The sequence below is a fragment of the Lethenteron reissneri genome, chromosome 28 (genome assembly GCF_015708825.2).
Source record: "Lethenteron reissneri isolate LAM-NWPU_2019-01 chromosome 28, ASM1570882v1, whole genome shotgun sequence".
NCBI classification, from domain to species: Eukaryota; Metazoa; Chordata; class Hyperoartia; order Petromyzontiformes; family Petromyzontidae; genus Lethenteron; species Lethenteron reissneri.
Window position 1 is genome coordinate 3365565 of NC_083806.1, and position 20746 is coordinate 3386310.

Below are 20746 nucleotides of genomic sequence, written 5' to 3' on the forward strand. Positions count from 1 at the left end.
GTTACCAACGCGGGGAGCGGCCACCAGGGGGCGGACGCGACGCCAGCGAGAGGAAGGAGGTTAATTATATTCTTAGGTTTTTTCGGTAAAGTCACGTAGGTAAAACATCAAAATTAATGAAAATAAAATAAAAATCACGACGTTTCGGAGGCAACACAAGTCTCCGTCATCAGGTGGGACCGTCACAGCCGGATTAGCTGCATCAAGTGAGGCAATGATTCAAGATGTAATCCCTTAAAATATCTTGAATCATTGCCTCACTTGATGCAGCTAATCCGGCTGTGACGGTCCCACCTGATGACGGAGACTTGTGTTGCCTCCGAAACGTCGTGATTTTTATTTTATTTTCATTAATTTTGATGTTTTACCTACGTGACTTTACCGAAAAAAACCTAATAATATGAATCCTTGTAGTCACGAAAGCTTCAAATCTAGAACTTAATTATAGATTTGAAGCTTTCGTGACTGCAAGGATTCATACTCTTTGGTTTTTTCGGTAAAGTCACGTAGGTTAAAAGAAAATAAATAAATTGATTCAATTTTTTTATTACACTTTGTTTTTTTAGGTAAAGTCACGTAGCTTAAAAGAAAATAAATAAATTGATTTAATGTATTTGTTTTATTTTAACCTACGTGACTTTACCGAAAAAACTAAAGAGTAGGAAGGAGCTTGTCTTTTATATTAAACCCGATCATCTGAGATTGTGAGAACTCCGGTTTAATTGTCTTTTTATATTAAACCCGATCATCTGAGATTGGGATAAATCCGGTTTAATTGTCTTTTTATATTAAACCCGATCATCTGAGATTGGGAGAAATCCGGTTTAATTGGTTCTAATTGCAGAACCGCACTTCGCCAACTTCTCACCGATGGGCTTCATCCATTCCAAGCTAAGGAACTCACTGACGTCCACGATTGTGTTCATCACGACCAACCTGCCCGCCGCATTCTACGACTACCCCGTGCCCGATGGCCCCCCGAGTACGATAGCAGCACCGACGAGGAAGCAGCCTAAGCCTTGGATCAGAGTTTCGTATTCATTAAACCAGGTTTTAATTCCCCGAAGTCGGGTTTAATTGTATTAAAGAAAAAAACCCGATGCCTGCCGCTGGAAAAGTCGGGTTTTTTCCACCCATGGCATGGGCAGAGGGTGGAGGTGTTGGAAGAGAGGAGGAAGAGGAGGATGAGGGCATGAGCATTGTGAGGGCATGAGCATTGTGAGGGCATGAGCATTGTGAGGGCATGAGCATTGTGAGGGCATGAGCATTGTGAGGGCATGAGCATTGTGAGGGCATGGGCATTGTGAGGGCATGAGCATTGTGGGGGCATGAGCATTGTGAGGGCATGGGCATTGTGGGGGCATGAGCATTGTGGGGGCATGAGCATTGTGAGGGCATGGGCATTGTGGGGGCATGAGCATTGTGAGGGCATGAGCATTGTGAGGGCATGAGCATTGTGAGGGCATGGGCATTGTGGGAGCATGAGCATTGTGAGGGCATGAGCATTGTGAGGGCATGAGCATTGTGAGGGCATGAGCATTGTGAGGGCATGGGCATTGTGAGGGCATGAGCATTGTGAGGGCATGAGCATTGTGAGGGCATGAGCATTGTGAGGGCATGAGCATTGTGGGGGCATGAGCATTGTGAGGGCATGAGCATTGTGAGGGCATGAGCATTGTGAGGGCATGAGCATTGTGAGGGCATGGGCATTGTGAGGGCATGAGCATTGTGAGGGCATGAGCATTGTGAGGGCATGGGCATTGTGAGGGCATGAGCATTGTGAGGGCATGGCTAGCAAGGACAAGGGGGTAAGGAGAGGGGAGCACCATGGATGAGGTCAGGGTTCAAGAGGGCCATCGGCGCTGCACGCGCCCACAATTCAATTTTCCCTTCGTGTCATTGAAAGTTCGGTTCAGCCACGATCGATCCACTGCTGGATGAAGACCTTCCAAACCACCGCTATCTTTCACGGCCCCGCGATGCATCAATCCATCTCGCGCCCGCACGATGATTTAATCGATCCATCTCCGCAGTGGAGGTCATCTCGGGCGCGTCCTCTCATTTTGGGCCACTCCGCCGTTAAGAGCTTCCGAGTGATGCGTCCCAACTAAGCCCACCTTTCACAACGCGATGCCGAGTTTCCACATTACCTCTAATCCATATTTTTTTGCCTATTTCAAGATTGCAAGCGTGCACTTCACAGCTTGTGCCAGTAGACACGCAACTTTGGCATGTGGTTGGAACCGCTGGCCAAAACTTTGCGTGTTCACTAATATGTTACGACGTAAAACTTACATCACGGGCATGATTCACTCTGTCTCGAAGAGAGAACGACTGAGGCACGAGGCATCCAGAGGCAGGCGGGAAGGCATCCACGCCGTGAACCGGTGCCAACAATTCCCCCGACCTCTGCGGTCATCTATATATGAAGGTGTTTAAAAGTGGGAAGAAACCGGAACACCCAGATTTAAAATAACGTGCAAGGGGGAAACACTCGATCTCACATACAGGAGACGGAGCAGGTGGAGTCCACATTTTGGCTGTATAGTAACCGTGATGCACTCTTCCTGGTGAGCCGGCTTGATCTCCAGGCGCGGCAGCTGAAACAATGGGGCACGTTTATTAAGTCCCCCAAGCTGTCCACCCAGCAGTATAATTGCTTACACCGCTTCCTCGATTGGCAGGTTGCTTGTAATAAAATAAAATATGGTTGCTCCAACCTCTTCCAACACGTCTCGCCAGCGTGGAAGAGTATGCCAACACCTTCTGGAGGAACTCTTAAGAGCTCCCTCTATCGCAGCGGTCGGGAACCTATGGCTCGCGAGCCATATATGGCTCTTCCGGTGACGGCAACATGGCTCCCAGACAATTTTGAGTTGAAAATAAAAATAAATAAAATAAATTTGGAACAGATTTAAAAAAAAAACTTGTAATATTGCTTAATAATACTGTGTCATTTGAAAGTAAACAAATTAGTTTTGAAGATAAATTTCACGGGTCACGGGTCCCGTGACCAGAAGTCGCATTAAAAGTAAGATATATTTAATTTATTATACGTTAAAAATGCTATATGGCTCTCAATGAAATATATTTAGAAATATTTGGCTTTTACGGCTCTCCCAGTAAAAAAGGTTCCCGACCCCTGCTCTATCGAGTAAAAAGTGTTATTGGCAGCAGTGGCGTAATCAAATAGTTTCGGTGCTGCACGGTTATTTTTAATTTCATGGTGTTTAGCACAAACGTAGCAAGACGAACATAACCAGTCAGGGTACTGTAAAACAAACACTCCAAGGCGCCACGTAGAGATGGCTAGTTTTATTCTTTATTGTATAAATACTTTGTACTGCCAGCCAAACTGTGTGTACTCAAGGCCCAGAACACTGGCAAGTGTCACTGATAGAACTACTGCGCAAATACTGCCATCACTTCGGTGCTGGGACCTTCGTCGTCAGAAAGCTGTGGCGCAATTGTCACATGCGTTGTGCACAGAAAGGAAATGAAACACAAGGCCTTTAGAAGAAAACAAACTATATACACAAAAAACTATTACTGTAAGACAATCATTTGGTTCATGGAGTTTAAAGTAAATGGCTTCAAAGAAATATAAATTAGCACACACCACTTAAGGCACAACATAAACAATAACATTTAGCGTGGCTGCCGAAATCAGCAATCACTGCATGTGCAAGCATTCGTCCACTACTACTTCTGAAGTTCTTATAATCAAGTCTGCCTATAGAATTGGATCTGCCACGAGTTTATTACAACACGTAAACATTTTACTTCGTCTGCCTAAAACAATGCTTTGTTTGGTACTGACAGCTGCAAATGTCACTAGAGGCCTACGACAGAAGGCAAGATTTATTCTTCATACAACAAACGATCTCTCGCAATACGGGCGAAAAGACAATAATGCACACAGTTCTACGGGCTGTATCAGTACGACAGCGAGACACCTACAAATCCACCGTGGCCTTGTAGTACTGCAAAGACAATCTCGATCGAAAAAGGCTCTACGCACATGATTGCAGCCACTACTCGGTTTTCATCATCTTGGTCTGCACTTTTTGATCAGAAAACACGGACACAAACCGCATCGTCAGGCTTAACAACGGCATTCAGTGCCACTTGGCGTTGATGCCGTGTATTGTACAGCATATTTCATAAGCCCGCTTTTGTACAGCCTGGCAGGCCTGACAGCCAGTACCTAATGGCTGTTGATGCAGCCAAGGTCTACAAAGATCCATCTTTAGGCAAGTACTAAATCCTACAACAGGGCTGCATTACACTCCCATCAATGCAGCAAACGCAGTGCAGTGCCCTCCCCATCCAGCAACATAGCTCTGGTCACACCTCACTCGCATAGATTAATCAACAGGTGCGCAATCATCAGACGTCACATAAATCGTGGCAACGGTTACATCCGTTTTCAATGACACACCCGCAAGAGGCCAAGTACACAATCCACATCCTGAAATAGTACATTTTTAAATGGAACAAAATTTATAAGTGTGCATGATAGGAATTACACAGATCATCACAAAGCAGTCGTCACCGTTGCACAAACGGACTAAACCTCAACCCGTGACCTTGTAAAGTGATGTTGCTGCTAGCAGATGATGCCGCTTTGGGGGTCCTTGGGGAATCACAAAGAGGAGTGTGATAAATAGCAATATTAAGGATAATAGTGATATTAAGTCCCTTATCTAAACCAGGTGAGTGTACACTGGAAAGGTGTGTCAGCTCAACAGTGCTGTCAACACTGACCAGGTATTGTCACTCTTCTGCTTTTCCCTTATACCTCTCGTGTTGCATGATATAACACGGAACATTTACTATTTATTATATACCAAGTACCATATCATCTTTCAGTAAAAAAAATTATTTGGGCAGATACAACACGCCTATGAATGGAATTAAACTCGTCAACTTGTCTCCGCAGGGTGACAGGTAATTTTGCCGCTTTATGATTAATGAAAAGGGGAAACATTTTACCCGAACAGATCAGTTCCTTGTGGTTTTGGCCTTGTGGCATGACGATTGTGTCATAGGTTGGAGCTGTAGTTTATGTTCAGGCAGCTACGTGCCTTTGTGAGGTCTGGTGGTGGGCAGGGAGACACGCAAGCCTAAATCTTTCAAAACGACTATTGCTAGGAATGTCGGGAACCTCCCAAAGCGGTCACATGGTTACAGCCAGCACTCGGGCTGCAGCTGCTGCTGCTGCTGCCCCCTACTGATGAAGGTGCGACCCTGCTGCCGCTACGTGCGACCTCATAGGCGTGCCGCTGGGCCGGCGCACAGGCGAGACGGTGCTCGCGACGCCGCTACTTCTCAGTGAGCGACAGCATGAGCACTCGCTCCAGCTCGTCCTCCTCCTCGCGTTGCCGGCGCTCCGCCTCCTGCTGCTCTCGCGCCGACATCTCCAGCACCAGGCGCAGCTGCTCAGCGTAGCCGACCTGCACTGGCAAGGAGGCCGGCGACTGTGCTGCCACCGGCGTCTGTGCCGGCGGCACTGTGCCGCCATCGTCCCCTTCTCCGGCGTCGACGTCCTTCAGCAGTGCCGCCGGTGGTGCCTCATCGCTCGGGTTTGCCGTGCCCAAAATTCCTCCTTCCTTGGCCAAACCACACCCCCCTGCTGTTGCGTGCAGCAGCAAGCTTTCCTGCAGGGCCCTGCAGTGGTCAAACAAATATTTTAATATCCTCCGTCCCAATGAGCTGTTAACATAAAACAAGAGCTGTGATCACTGAGCTTCGGTAACAGTGAAAACATATAGAGACAGGAAGCTCATCAACTTTGCTGGATCCTCATAACAAACTGCGTGGCATCTGTGTGCAGCTGGCAAACAGTAATTACATATACAAACATTTTGAGTGTGCCGCTGCGCTTGTTTTTGTCAGTAATGTTGACACGGCACACTTGGGGGATGTACTGACCTTTCCAGCTCCCTCTCTTCGTCGGTGAGGTGCTGACCGCCTGGAACGCTGTTGGACAGGGCCTCCCATACGGTCACCTGCGGACGACATGGCAAGTTCTGACGTGAGCAGAGAACCCAAAGAAGCGTGGAACGTGGAGGAGAAGAGTCACAGGTAGTTTTATTGGGCCACTGAGCAACTGTGAGCTAGTCTCGGAGTTGATTTGGTATAAACCGAGCCCAACGTAAATGATTTACAGACTGATTGAGATATAAGTTGGGCAAAGTTTGAGCAATGAGATCGTTTCATTTGTACGTGCTGGGTGGATTGTTACATCGAATGATTGCGAGAGATTGCGGCTGCTTGAAGAGGCCTTAGTCAAGTAGTTGATTGATGGTGGCTGATGAGCACGGGTGAAGCTGTGAAGTGGCTCAACTCCTGGGAAAGCTCACGGTGCGCAAATGACCACTTTGCTGGTAGCCCAGCTAAACCTCGGTAATGTGGAAATAGTGTGGCACGAACCCTCGTGTCACCGTCCCACGCTCCTGCCGTCTCCGCACTTCCAACGGCGCGGCCCACCTGCTCCGCCTCGGTGCCGGCCTCCAGCAGGCTCTGCTGGATGGCAAACTGCAGGAGGTCATCGTCCTCATCCCGCATGGGCTCATGCTTGCTGCTGCCCACGACGGTGTAACCACGCGGGGCCTCGAACACCGACGGGTCGACTTCGCAGCTCCGTACGCCGGCACCTTCACCCGGTGCCGGGCACGCCGCCGCCACGGCCACCTCCGGGGTCGTCTGCACCAGCGGGACTGAGCACCGCACATGCGCACACACGGAGTCTTGTCAGCACAAGCAGCGGGGCAAGCGACGTCTTGCGAACGGTACTCTTGTCACAACGACCGGTCGATGCTAATACTGAGCGGTCAGATGTTGTGCAAATCCCCAAGTTCGGCCGCCCCAAGTTTAGTGCATCTCTCAAGTTTTCGACACACGCCACTGCGGGCATCTTCAACTCCTGACAAATGTTTTTGCTAGAGAAGTCCAAAAAGTCGTGATATTTCGCGACAACATTCCGAAGTTAGCAATTCTGCTTAGTTGAGGCCATGGTGAGGCAGAGGGGTGGTATCCACCACTCACCTGTGGGGTCCTCGGCCTCCCCGCTGGGCGACGGCGTTCCGCCTGCCATGGAGCAGCACACGCTCTCCACCGGCGAGTCGCACCCGTTCAGGTTCCCAAACGTGATGCGAGCGTTGAGCACGTGAAACAGAGGAATTTCTGTCAGAGGGACGAGGGGACAGCAATCGTTGAGAGGGTGGGGGATGCGAGATGGAGGAGTTGTCAGGGGGTGGGAGATGGAGGCTGAGAGAATTGTAAAGGGCTGGGAGATGGAGGGGCAGGATCGGGGAATGGGGGAATTGTGAGGAGGTGAATAGAAGGCGGTAAGTAGAAGGTGGCGAGGAGCTGATGGCAGGCTGGAGGTAATGAGGTGAACAATGAAGATGAGACCACACAACCATGCACCTCACCGATCTTGACGGGGAAGCCGGAGGGCAGGCGCAACGTGATGAAGTCGCGCAGCTTTGCGAAGTGCGCGTTACTGATGGCCATGAGGTCGATGATGGGCGTCACCTGCTCCACTAGCGACAGCGGGTGGTTCTCGCACAGCCACAGTTTGGCCTTGAACCTGCACCCCCCACGCACGGCAGAACACAGACGATCAAAGGTGCTCGCTCGACGGACAAGCAGTAGAGGAGAACATTGGCATGCAGTTGACGGGCGGTCGTGGCGGGGGTCGCTCACCTCTGCGTTTTGACGGTCAGCTCTATGGGACGACCAATGTCGCGCACGCCCAGGTCAAATGCCGGGTCAAAATACTCTTCGGGGGTGATGGCTGTGGGGTTGGTCGGACTGGCCACCTGCAAGATCTCCGCCTACACCACAGTAAGAGGTGGCGGGTCATCAGCGCCATGCTTATACTTTCTACCCGGCAGCGCAAGAAAAATGAAACGGGCATGACTGCAGAGATGGGCCGGTGGGGCAAAGCACTCACCCCGCCACTGCTGGTGCCAATGTGCTGCTCCGCTATTCCCAGAAAGGACTGTAAGGGTGTCTTGGTGCCTGTGTCAACAAAATACGATGCACAGTTAGCTCAGATTTCCAACAAAGAATCAGCAGCCAAGGCCTTTGTTTGGAAATTTTACACTTGCTATTTTACACTGAGACCTCCCGCTCAATGCATGTATTTGATAGGAGGCTGATAGTCAAATATAAATATGCGTATATATTTGCCAATCACGCAAGCGAAGGGCGGCACGCACAGATTCACATGCCTATGCGTAATGTGCAGCTTCCGTGCACTGCTTAACAAACATGATGGTACGGACGCTACATGTCAAGCAACTCCTGATACCAGACTCAATACAAGTATTAAGTCAGTTGCTTTTCCAACGCCATACAAAAGAGAGAGACTGCTCAACAGAGACATACAATTCACAATTTGAATTCATATAGACGATTCTGTGACAGGCAGGCGTGTGAACCGTCTTGAGCGACAGCTCCCAGGGCGGACCTTTGTTGCGGGACTTGTCCTGCTCGGAGAGGTGCTCGGTGCGTGTCTTGGTGACGAGCTCCACGTTGGAGGCGCTGTAAACCTGGCACCAGACACCGCCGCGTTACTCCCGACCGCACCGCGTGCCAGGGACCGGCACTGCACCGGTGTTGTGCTCGCGCTCAGCTCGATGCTAATTTGCGCGTGGAATTTATTTACACGACACGCCGTAGGAGACAGCTGAAGAGTTCGCACCTTGGCTTCGTATCCATTCACCGCCTCGGTTTTCTCGCTCCTCCAGCCCCAGATGCCCGACATGTTCCTGTGAGCATGAGAGAGACACCAAACTGAGCTGGAGCAATGCTGGGCTAGGGTCATGCTGGGAAACTGGTGTTCCGTGTGGAGCACCGGCGTGGCATTTGAGGCCATGAAATTACGACTGCCACATGTAGATGAGTGATGGTGGTTTTGAAATATATATTTTTTTCATTGTTCATATTATGCTGCCTTGGTTTCAAAATTGGTAAATTCAAAATTGCTATTTTAAATACTGTTTTTACAGACATACGGCTGTGGTTTGAGGGTAAAGCCACACACTTTAACCAACAATGTGTAGGTCTTCTCCAGTTCCGCAATGAAAACAAGCCCAAGGACGCTGGCTTATAAGTCATTTCACCGAGGGTTCAAAGCGCACCCTTTCCCAAGGCCTCAATACATCACCCCACAAATGAGTCCTTGCTCAGCACAGACTGCCTGCATTAGGAAGAACCAACATGCTACTGATGTCACAGCCGCTAGATTTATATCACGATTGGTATTTAAAAAAGAATACAAGATATATTGTGACTGCCACCAAACCCTATACAGCATTCACATCACTGATGGTAACGTATGCTGCAGGTGCTGCCAGGGCCTAGCAAAAAAGCGAACTCCCGGGCCCGCTCGTTAAGGCTACGTGGTGTTGGGTCGGGCAACTAAAGGCAGCAGAGGGGAACTTGAGCCGGGGTCGGCCAGGCTGGTCCAGGCAACGGGCCAGCACCATTGCAAGTGGTTTTGCGAATGCAGCGCGATCAACTGGACTCTGCAGGAGGAATGAACGAGTCCCTGGTGGGGGGGGGGGGCTCAGAAAACCCTGGACACAATCCCCAAGCGAGCTGCCACCCTCTCACCTCTCGAACTGGATGTTCTTGGTGTCGATGTGCGTGGACACGATGGGCGAGGTGAGGCGGCCGGCGATGTGTTCCTCGGACGGCTTCATGGTGGAGAGCAGCAGCTCGGGATCCTGCAGGTCCAGTGCCAGCGTCTCCAGGTACATCACCTGCTTGTCATGGTCCACTTCCATCACCAGCGCGCCCTCGTCTGCACATTCAGGCAGGACAATGGGCGACACGCGTTATAGATGGGGGGGCAGTGGGGAGGAGTAGGGGGTGGGGGGGGAGCGGACAGTATAGTGAGGGAGGTGGAATGGGGTGGTGGGGGAGGAGGACCCCCTCACCCTGTCCCTTGAAGATGAAGCTGCGGCTGCCACGCTGCCACGTCATGTGGTCGAATCCGAGCAGCGTGGTGTCCACGCGCAGGTTGGCGCCACACTTCCACACTTTGTAGACGTCACTCGGGCAGATCCTGGACACCAGGGGGACTGCATGCACCCGGGGAGAACGCACGGTGGGGGAGGGGGTGGGGGGGGATGACTCAGCACAGGTGAGGAGTGGTTCTGTCTGACTCTGAGAAATCGTTCTCACCCGTGGAATGTACCACATGCTGGAGTGTTGAGACTTACCCCAGCTCGTGAATTCCCACTTCATTTCCACATAGAAGTCCTGGGCCTGAAAGGGACACCCAAACATAAGTTTGAAGTCATATCAGGTACTGAAGCAGCCTATAGGAGCCATGCCAGCAATTGCGATGCTTTACGCAAAGCCTTGTACCAGCCCGCACTGGCCAGTGTGAGGTATGGTCAAACACAACTACATGGCAATCACTGCGTGGGGAGGCCTTCATCTAACAGTGGATGATAATGAGCCGTCTATTATCATACATTTTCTAAGTAATTCACACTGGCGCAGATTTAACACCTGGAATGAGCATACTTCACAACGTGTGGTTTGATGGCACGTGGTGGAAGGTGCACGTCTGTGTTACTGTGCTAAGGTCCAAAACTTAAAAGTAACCACAAGCGACGGAAAAATAGAAACCTCGTGTGTTTTTGAAGGGCATTTTGACCTGTGACTGTGGCAATCCACAGACGCGGCGGTTTCATGAGCAGCCACACGGGCGAGCGAGGCACCGATTGTGTCGACGCAGCGGAGGAAGAGGTGGGAGGCGAGAAGATGGGAGGCGAGGAAGTGAACGGTGATATCAGGAGAGGAAGGACGATGGGTGAGGGAGGGAGAAGACAAGGACACGGAAGGAGTAGGGAATGCGCCGAAAGATACAGCCACGAATTTGAATCTGGGCGGTGTGAATCAAGGCTGTGGTACATTATACATGCAGCATGGTGATCATATGACATGTGAAGCATGCTGGAAGGATCAATCTCGTTGGCACAATAGCATATTTTCTGTCCCGAAATCACCTTCTGCTTGTTTTATTACTCGTAATGGTTCCCAAACGCTTACACGCGCTTCTGTCGAATGAGGTGCTCATCAATTACAGAAAATGTTAACATTTGTTTACGAGGGCTGGGGAGCATTCAAACGAATTGTCCTATCTCCGGATGCGTTGAAGAGGTTGGGTGAGATTCTGTGAAAAAAAGCAGAGATCCTGTGGTGGTAAATGGTTTGGCAGTGGTAGGCAAGTGTAGTCATAGAAGAGGTGGTGGGCAGGCATAGTGGAGGTAAATGGGTATTGTGGTATTGATGAATTGGTGGTGATGGTGGATAGGTGATGGTGGATAGGTGTGGAGGTGAGTGTGTGGTGGTATGGGCACCTGGGTCTGCCCCGTGACCTGCCAACGGGCGTTCGACACTTCACGCGGCCTCAACATGCACATAGCCTGGCACAAGCGTCGTGGTGACGTCACTGCCACTTAGTGGCGAATGGCGGTTGTTGTTGTTTGTGGTGGTGGGCGTGTGTGGTGGTGGTGAGCATGTGTGGTGGAGGTGGGCATGTAGAGGTGGGCTGGTGTGGGGGGGGGTGGGCTGGTGTGGGGGGGGTGGGCTGGTGTGGGGGGGGTGGGCAGGTGTTGTGAAAGTGGGCCAAAGCGGTGGAGGTTGGCGGGTGTGGCGCATGGTGGTGGTACAGGTGGTCCTGGCGGTTGTCGCAATAGCAAAAGCAGCAGCACCTTGCGGAGTTTGCCGAGGAGCTCAGGAATGCCCTCGAGCCTCTTTGTGGCGCGTTGATAGTCCCGGTACTGCAGCACGAGCTGCACCAGCTCAGGGTCGCCGGTGCTCACCGCCTCCTGCAGCACTGCCGGCAGCGCGCGGGGAGAGGAGTGGCTCGCACAACGGCCCTCACACCCTCAACACACACGGCACCCAGGCCTCCCCTGCACAAGAGACTCCTAGTCTCACGTCGTGGATGCTCACCTGGTCTGTTTATGTTAATCTTTGAGTCTTTGTGTACATCTGTGGGTTTATAGGAAAGTCTAAGTTCAAGCGTCTCTGTGTCAATCCATGGATATCTAGGCAAGAATGTACTTCTCTTGAGTTTCTATGAAATTTGTTTTCATGATTGCATTGCACAATGGCACAATGTCAAGCAGCCAGCAACAAACAGCACTATTAAAGGTGAAACAGGTAACCGTTACTCTTTGGTTCTTTCGGTAAAGTCACGTAGGTAGACTAAAAAAATTAAACAAAAAGTAATATATCACGATCGCAACACAAGCGGTCATCCTCAGGTGGGAAAAAAATGATCCAGCAGTGGGACTGCTGAACCAGCGAGAGAGCTGTTACAACAAGAGGTTATTTATGTGGCGATGGGCAAGCAAGTGGGGTCTGAGCTGGAAAGGAATTCCATCCCCGGACGCAAGTACGTCAGTTGTGTTAATGGGGGAGATTAGCATGAAATGAGCTTCCGTCGCCGCATAAGAGTATCATCCCCGCATATGCGCACAACATCAGTGTTAATGGGAGATTATCACTATGTTGATGGGAGAGATTAGGCAGGGAGATTAGGGGTATTAGTAAGTTAATGTAACACAACCTGCGGCGCTGCCAAGTGGCTGTGAGGCAAGCGCTTCCACGCAAGGGGAACCACCACAACGGTGGTCGCGTTAGTGAGACACAAAGCCCATCACAAAGCCAGAACCATCAGTACATCGAGGCGAAGGGAGCAGAGGTGGCCATGTTAGCGAGACCCCAGCTCGTTAATGCAGAGGCAAGTTACGACTTTGCTTGGTTAATAACGTCCTTCCTTTCAATGATTGCTCAGCTTATACCCATCTTCTCGGTTGAAATTGTCTCTGTGTTTATATATCTGGATGGCTTAATGGACAAATATTTGATGGTAGCCCGAAGGTTTTCAGAGTACCTAGGTCTCAGAAAAAACAATATTGTGCGAGCCCACTGCGTTATAACAATGATCAGCCGCTGCAGAGGTATTGGCTCTGCCGTGTTTCAAATCTGACTTGTGTTCGCGAACACGGTCCGAGACATGTCGTTTGGTTTCCCCAATGTAACTGCTGCCGCAGACACAACTTGGTTTGTAGACACCAGGGTATTGCATGTCAGGACTTCCCTAACCGAATCGACCAAGCAGCTCTCTCTAAAACCTTCGGCTGCTAGACCACCCATCAACTCACCTACCTACAAACTGGCCAGATTTCTGTCTGAGACCCAAGCATTCATTCACGGGCAAGACTACCTCAGCAGTATTTAATTCAGCTCACTTGGTTTCTCTAATCATGGACATTTTACTGTCTCCAGATGATTTGCTTGTCAGCTTCGATGTAGTCTCTCTGTTCACCAAGGTACCTGTACCTGACACCATAGCAATCAATGAAGACTTGGTCCAACAGGGACTGAATCCTGATGCACCAACTTTGGTGAGGCACTGCCTTACAAACACTTACTTCATCTGGAATGGTACATTCTACAAACAAAATGAAGGTACCCCTATGGGTTCTCCCTTATCACCAGTGGTAGCGAATGTTTTCATGGAGAAATTTGAAACAGTTGCCATCCTGACATCCACCCTACATCCTTCCCTGTGGAAGAGATACGTAGATGACACTTTCGTCATCTGGCCACATGACCAGCCAGCATGAACCATTTTTTCAACCACATAAATTCCATACACCCATCCATCAAATTCACCATGGAAGTGGAAAATGATGGCAAGCTACCATTCCTGGATGTTTTGATCGAGAAGAGGCCTGATGGCTCGTTGGGACATTCCGTCTACAGGAAAACCACCCACACGGATTCCTATCTAAAGCCTGACTCCCACCACCATCCGGCCCAGAAGAACTCCCTCATCAAAACACTACACCATAGGGCCCGCTGCATCTCCGACCAACACCACCTAGCCAGTGAACTGGAGCACGTACACCAAGCCCTCAAGATGAATGAATACTCAGACCGCACAATCCGCAAAGCTGTAGCCCCAACCATGGGGAGACAACAATCTGAGGATCCAATCAAAACCATCACCTTGCCATACATAGCAGGTGTTATCAAAATATTTCCAAAATCTTAAACAAACTCAAGATCCAGGTCAGATTCAATACAGTACACAAAATCCGTGATTTGATCCCTATCTGTGAAGAATGTCATTCCTGACATGCAATACCCTGGTGTCTACAAACTAAGTTGTGTCTGCGGCGGCAGTTACATTGGGGAAACGAAACGACATGTCTCGGACCATGTTCGTGAACACAAGGCAGATTTGAAACACGGCAGAACCAATACCTCTGCAGTGGATGATCATTGTTATAACGCAGTGGGCTCGCACAATTGTGAGAGCAAGGTACTCTGCAAACCTTCGGGCTACCATCAAAGATTTGTCCATGAAGCCATCCAGATATATAAACACAGAGACAATTTCAACCAAGAAGATGGGTATAAGCTGAGCAATCATTGGAAGGACGTTATTAACGAAGCAAAGTCGTAAATTGCTGTGGTGCTTCCATTCTTCCCTGTTGTTTGGCTGTTATCTCCGACTCTCAGAGTTGCATTGCCTTGTTAGGTGCCTCTGCATTAATGAGCTGGGGTCTCCCTAACATGGCCACCTCTGCTCCCTTAGCCTCGATGTATCGATAGTTCTGCCTGTGTGATGGGCTTTGTGTTTCACTGGCGCGACCACCGTTGCGGTGGTTCCCCTTGCGTGGACGCGCTTGCCTCACAGCGCAGGTGACAGCGCCGCAGCTTGTGTTACATTAACTTACTAATACCCCTAATCTCCCTGCCTAATCTCTCCCATCAACATAGTGATAATCTCCCATTAACACTGATGTTGTGCGCATATGCGGGGATGATACTCTTATGCGGCGATGGAAGCTCATGTCATGCTAATCTCTCTCCCTAAGCTCTCCTTCCCTAATCTGCCCCATTAACACAACTGACGTGCTTGTGTCCGGGGATGGAATTCCTTTCCAGCTCAGACCCCGCTTGCTTGCCCATCGCCACATAAATAACCTCTTGTTGTAACAGCTCTCTCGCCGGTTCAGCAGTTCCACTGCTGGATTATTTTTTCCACCTGAGGACGACCGCTTGTGTTGCGATCGAAACGTCGTGATATATTATTATTTTATTTTTCTACCTACGTGAGTATGGATTCCTGCAGTCACGAAAGCTTCAAATCAAGGTAATCGTTAGAAAAATGTGTAAATCACTTCTGCTTTGCTGGATTAATCCAGGTCGCTATAAAAAATATGGACTTCTACTCTCAATGGGCTCTCACCTCGCTATAAAGGCCAATCTATGTTATCTATCTTGCACACTCGTAATAATCTAGGTTATTAGAGTTGTGCATTCATAAAAGTACTGGCTGGTATGTCTACGGGTCTCTGTCTGCATACACCTATTCTGCTCTGCTACACTTAATTAAATCCAGGTCTCCCTGACTTGTGCTCTCAATGGGCTGTCATCTGTTGAAATGTAGAAGTCATCTCTGATGTTATCTCTTTAATGGACATGAGGCTGACCAGGCGCCCCAGGAGTGAGCCACCCACCCGTCCAGCCCTGTGCGTTTTCATGATTGACGTCGGCGTTGTAGCGCAGCAGCACCCGCGTCGACTCCAGGTGCCCCAGTGCCACCGACAGATGCAGAGGGGTCCTACCCCGGGGGTCCACCGAGTCCAGATTGCTCTGATGACACGCACACACGCGTACACACATGCACATGAACACACGCAAACACACAAATATCTCCTGAAGAGTCCTAACAGACCGTTTGAACAGGTGCTGAGCACTAATGAAGGGTGGCACAGTGCAAAAGGGAGTGGCATGTCTTGCACCACGCTCGGCCACCTTTGTATCCCCAGTGTTGATGTTTATACAATGCACCAGGTACTTGTTGAAGTCTGAGTCAACCTAGTGTAGGCCCAGCACAGGTTAAAATAATCCACACTGATGTGAAGCCATGGCCAAGAATCAATCACTGATAGCCAGGTTCTTAAGTGCAACCCACTAACCACTATCTTGTTACATACAGTATACACAAATGTGCATGTACATATACAGAGCTTAATGTGGCTCGCTCTCAGTGGCCAAACCGAATCAGGTGTTCTCACTCCTCCACGAATGCAGCCATGACAGCCCTTATAAAACGTGTATAGGGAATGCCGTCTTGTGCCTCCTGTCTGCGAAGAAGGTTGTTTGGGTCTGCCCAGTTACCTCAAGCAACGCATTCCTGGCATCAGTGCTGAGGGACATACCGATCTTAGGCAACCCCCTTACATCTTGGCTCATCTGAAAACGGGATCAACCACTTGAGATGTCACTCCTGTGCTTTCTGTTCCACCGCACTGTCCCATCTCAATGGTAAAAGGCGCTTTTTGACAACACGTGTGCAATTTCTATTTGGTGTTCATATTGGTGTTTGTATGATGGCTGCCTAGGGCTTGACCCACACAGGGTGCCCGTGCATGAGGACAACATGGATGCACGGGACAAGGGTGCGGGTGTATATGTAACACAATTTTTTTCCTGGGTAATAAGTGTTATTTTTGTATTGCTTATGCCTAAAAAGTAGAGAAAATGGCTACTATTCCCCACAAACTTTGCTTTTGTGACCAGGACTTTATGTGAAGGAATGACACAAATGCACACCACGTTTTCTCATTGAAAATAGGTACATTTCTAAATATGAGACATTTCCACCTGCACTGATGTACCGTGCAATGCTCTGTTCTAATTCAACTAGTCTTTGTTTGATTTTCTCAATAATCCAGGAACCAGCTGTGCGCTCATGCAGGCAACACAAGATGCAGCAGTGCGTGGTTTGGTTGATCAACCACAAATAAAACACCACTTTTTAAAATGCCAGCGGAACCGAGCTGTGGGACATCACAGAAGCAAGTGAGCAGGGGCACTGAACACAATGCAAATCCGGATGAGCTTTGGGTGAGAGGTGGTTAAATATTTATGTATGGGGGATTTTTTTTTCGTTACAAATAACCCGCACACATTTCCAGGTGTAAGTCACTGCAGGACTATTTGAATAGCAAAGCTAAAGCATGAACAAAAATGTCAAAGTGACAGACGTGTATTAAAGATAGAGGGAAGGGTCAGTGATTGGATGGCTCGTTGATTAGAGGTTTAACGATCACTCGTGTATGGTTGACTATTTGTCTAGAAATAGGGGCACAGCTAGCATTAGTGCCTGGATGGTTTGATTGGTTAGTGGTAATAATTAGGACTAGGGGCTGGGTGGCTAGTTTGTGAGTGGTAGGATTAATACCTGTGTCTCGTTGGTTACGGTCTGGGTTCGCACTCATGTCTGATTGGACAGTTGGTTATGGGTAGGACAGGTACTAGAATCCAGTTAGTTAGGCTTAGTACTCATATTCAGTAGACAACGTGGTAGTGGTTACAGGGTTGGACAAGCACTTCATACACTTGTGTGCTCCACCCACTAACTGCTCATCCTGTTTCCCCATTGGTACTCGTTTCCGTTTCAGATTTGCATGATCTTCACAGCTGACACAGCACCGTACATGGCCTCTGACAGTGCCAACAGTGATCTGCCATGCTCCCCCCACCTTCACCACCCCTCACTGACACTCAGATGGGCAAATCGTGGCCAAATCACCCTCTCATCAAGCAGTGAATTGACAGAGTGGCGTGTTACGATATATATACATGTTTATTAATATCCGGAGAGAGCAGACCTGTGCATGATTGTAAGTAACCAGGAGCATTGTTCAGCAAGTTCGGGTCTCCATCGCTACTGTCATGCGCCCTAATCCCCTTCTATAACTGCAACAGTGGGACCTGTTATGAAGGCTCTTCTGAGGCGTCGCGTTAATTCGGGTTTCGTCTGCCTGTAAAGTGTAAACACAGGCGAGGCGATCGCACCCCAGCGTGTAAATACTGTGCACAAAGTGGTGCTTGCGAACCTTGAAAGGCTCCAATGTCGACGAGTCAACAGGATCTCATTGTGTGCATGGACAGCCATTGATCACTTACAGATTTGCCTCGTCGATGTGTTTGTTAATCGCGGCTCTTCCTGTGTGCAAATACCGTTGCGGTAATTTGTTAACCAGGTCTCCATTGCCAATGGGTCAAAATTATTATCTTGTACATCCACAAGGCAAAACTCTTTAGCCCTAGATATCCCCATTAATTTTGTCAACAGGATATATTGAGTGTAGTCAAGGAGAGGTATTTAGTATCCCAGATAGTCCTCGTCAATGTCACATTGAATGGGAATACCTGGGAATACCATCTCGAAATTTGCACCACAGTTGCCCCTTGGCACTGCCACTTGCGTGCCCCCCCTATGTACGATTCATTTAAAACACAGAAGCTTGGCTTGTCAACAACACAGCAGCTCTGATTTCTTCGTCCATCGGTTATATAATTTCAGGTCTCCATTTCAAGTGCCATTCGCATCTCTTCCGGGTAGCAATACAGGAGCAGGTAAGTGACCAGGTCTTGCCAAATATCGTGTCAGAGGGAATAACAACACGATCACCTGTGAATGAAGTACAGAGATTCATTACTGAAGGCCTCCCCTAGGCATTGTGAACACAGGATGTGTGTGAAGACAGGAGAGAGGTAATGACCAACACTGCCAGGTCACTTCACCAATGGCAACGCGCTCTCCCATACCTACGATTACAAAAAAAAACAGCGGAACCTGTCATCCCAGCATCTCCCTCGCCATTGCCCCGGCTAGTCGCCTCCATCATCACAGTTATCAACCTCAGCGCGCACAGGGATATGAGGCCTACGATGAAGCCTCGAGAACGCCCGGCCTCGCCTAGCCGCGCCGCCGGGTTCCTCGCGCCTCGACCCCGCGGGGCCGTTAACTCCTCCCCGCTGGCGGGGGGGTCGCGGCCGCCACTCTTTGTAATCCGCAGCGCGGATGCGCGAGATCTCGCTCGCAATTGGCCGCGCGGTGCACCACGTGAGCCGCCGCGACCAATAGCGCGCAGGGCGGCGAGCAAAGCGCGTGGGAAATATAAACGCGGCAATGACCGTGGAACCCGCTCGCTCGCGCCGTTCCCCTCACCCGGTCGCCGTTGAGGCGCCGCTCGAGTTCGCCGAAGCCGTTGCGCCACACGAGCAGATGCAGCGGGAAGTGCTCGGGCTTGTTGCTGTCGGCCGAGCTCATGGCGACGCGGGCTGGCTCAGAGGCAGCGGCCGTGGCGCGTCCCCCCCGCCGTCTTCCGCCGCGCTCCAGGGCGGGCCGCACGGGCGAGACCAACTCGGGACAACCGGCGACACGCGGGGGGGGGGTGCTTCAGTTTAAGCTTCGCAGCGACGCCAGTCCTATATAAATGTCGGCAATCGCAACGCTTAACTTTTACACTGAGACGTTTAATGATAAGACTTTGAATGGAAGCGAGGGGTGCGTTTGCTTGGCAGCGGGCGTTGGGTGTACGTGCGTGTGGGCGGTAATCCCCCCCCCCCGGGTTTGGTGTAAGTGGAGCGCTCCGCGCAACCCCCGGTGTGGGACGCGTCCACACTCGCCGTGCATCCTTCTCGCCCTCTCCATCCTCAACATCCACATCATCATCAGCAGCAGCAGCAGCAAGCTACAAGCAAGCGGCTCTTTCATCAACATCATCATCATCGTAGTATCCGTTTGGTCGTCAGTCTGTAAATTCCGTTCATATTCTCAGCGGGAGCTGAAGGCCCCGCCCGCCCGGCAGCTCGCTCGCTCGCTCGGCCAGATGTCGAGGAAGATGACGCGCGCCGAGGTGTGCGCTGACTGCAGCGCGCCAGGTACAGCCCCGGTGGCGGCGGTGGTGGTGCGGGTCGTGGTGCTGATGGTGGTGGTGATGGTGGTGATGATGGTGGTGATGGTGGTTATGATGATGATGGTGCTGGTGATGATGGTGCTGGTGATGCTGATGATGATGGTGGTGATGATGGTGCTGGTGATGATGGTGCTGGTGATGATGGTGCTGGTGATGATGGTGCTGATGATGATGGTGCTGATGATGGTGATGCTGATGATGGTGATGGTGATGCTGGTCATGATGATGGTGATGCTGGTTATGATGGTGATGCTGGTCATGATGTTGATGGTGGTGATGGTGCTGATGGTGATGCTGATACTGGTGATGCTGATGATGGTGATGTTGGTTATAATGGTGGTGCCGGTCATGGTGCTGATGGTGGTGATGGTGCTGATGGTGATGCTGATGATGGTGATGCTGGTCATGATGCTGATGATGGTGATGCTGGTTATGATGGTGATGCTGGTCATGATGTTGATGATGGTGATGCTGATGATGGTGATGATGGTGATGCTGATGATGGTGATGATGGTGATGCTGATGATGGTGATGTTGGTTATGATGGTGGTGCCGGTCATGGTGCTGATGGTGGTGATGGTGCTGATGGTGATGCTGGTGATGGTGATGCTGGTCATGATGCTGATGATGGTGATGCTGGTTACGATGATGATGGTGATGCTGGTTACGATTATGTGATGGTGATGCTGGTTATGATAATGATGATGGTGCTGGTTATGATGATGGTGCTGGTTATGATGATGATGCTGGTTATGATGATGATGCTGGTTATGATGGTGGTGATGTTGGTTATGCTGATGATGGTGATGATGCTGATGATGGTGATGATGCTGATGCTGGTGATGATTGTGATGATGGTGATGCTGGTTACGATGCTGATGATGGTTACGATAATGATGGTGATGTTGGTTATG

The 20746-nt window shown here is 50.0% G+C and overlaps 2 protein-coding genes across 6 annotated transcripts in view; one reads left to right on the forward strand and one right to left on the reverse strand.

Annotated features, from left to right (window-relative positions):
* Window positions 1-3300: 3300 nt before the first annotated feature.
* Window positions 3301-19280, reverse strand: LOC133348831 (ankyrin repeat domain-containing protein 13D-like). 2 transcript variants are annotated; one of them, XM_061561875.1, is made up of 15 exons: window positions 19082-19280; window positions 15576-15711; window positions 11745-11869; window positions 10242-10287; window positions 9957-10100; window positions 9631-9820; window positions 8717-8783; window positions 8483-8564; window positions 7964-8031; window positions 7714-7844; window positions 7440-7597; window positions 7051-7188; window positions 6493-6722; window positions 5935-6011; window positions 3301-5670 (listed from the first exon to the last, which is right to left on the reverse strand). In XM_061561875.1, the coding sequence occupies exons 1-15, from the start codon at window positions 19181-19183 to the stop codon at window positions 5325-5327; spliced, it is 2040 nt and encodes a 679-aa protein (XP_061417859.1). In that variant the 5' UTR covers window positions 19184-19280; the 3' UTR covers window positions 3301-5324. The 2 variants fall into 2 exon arrangements, with proteins under 2 accessions (XP_061417859.1, XP_061417858.1); XM_061561874.1 differs by having other exon boundaries at window positions 6436-6722; window positions 19082-19279.
* Window positions 19255-20746, forward strand: part of LOC133348827 (ARF GTPase-activating protein GIT1-like) — a 29176-nt gene continuing 27684 nt past the window's right edge. For 2 of the 4 annotated variants that reach the window (XM_061561860.1, XM_061561862.1), the window contains exon 1: window positions 19255-19797. In XM_061561860.1, the coding sequence (XP_061417844.1) occupies window positions 19350-19797 (448 nt within the window). In that variant the 5' untranslated portion in view covers window positions 19255-19349. The remainder of the gene's footprint in view (window positions 19798-20746) is intronic. The other 2 variants (XM_061561861.1, XM_061561863.1) reach the window with 2 other exon arrangements.

Excerpts from the sequence above, each read along its gene's own strand:
- LOC133348831 (XM_061561874.1), bottom strand. The coding sequence starts at position 19,183 with ATGAGCTCGGCCGACAGCAACAAGCCCGAGCACTTCCCGCTGCATCTG. Across the intron at positions 8,565-8,716 it reads TGAATGGATACGAAGCCAAG|GTTTACAGCGCCTCCAACGT; the intron begins GTGCGAACTCTT and ends GTCTGGTGCCAG. Across the intron at positions 6,012-6,435 it reads CGTGGGACGGTGACACGAGG|GTGACCGTATGGGAGGCCCT; the intron begins GTTCGTGCCACA and ends TGTCGTCCGCAG.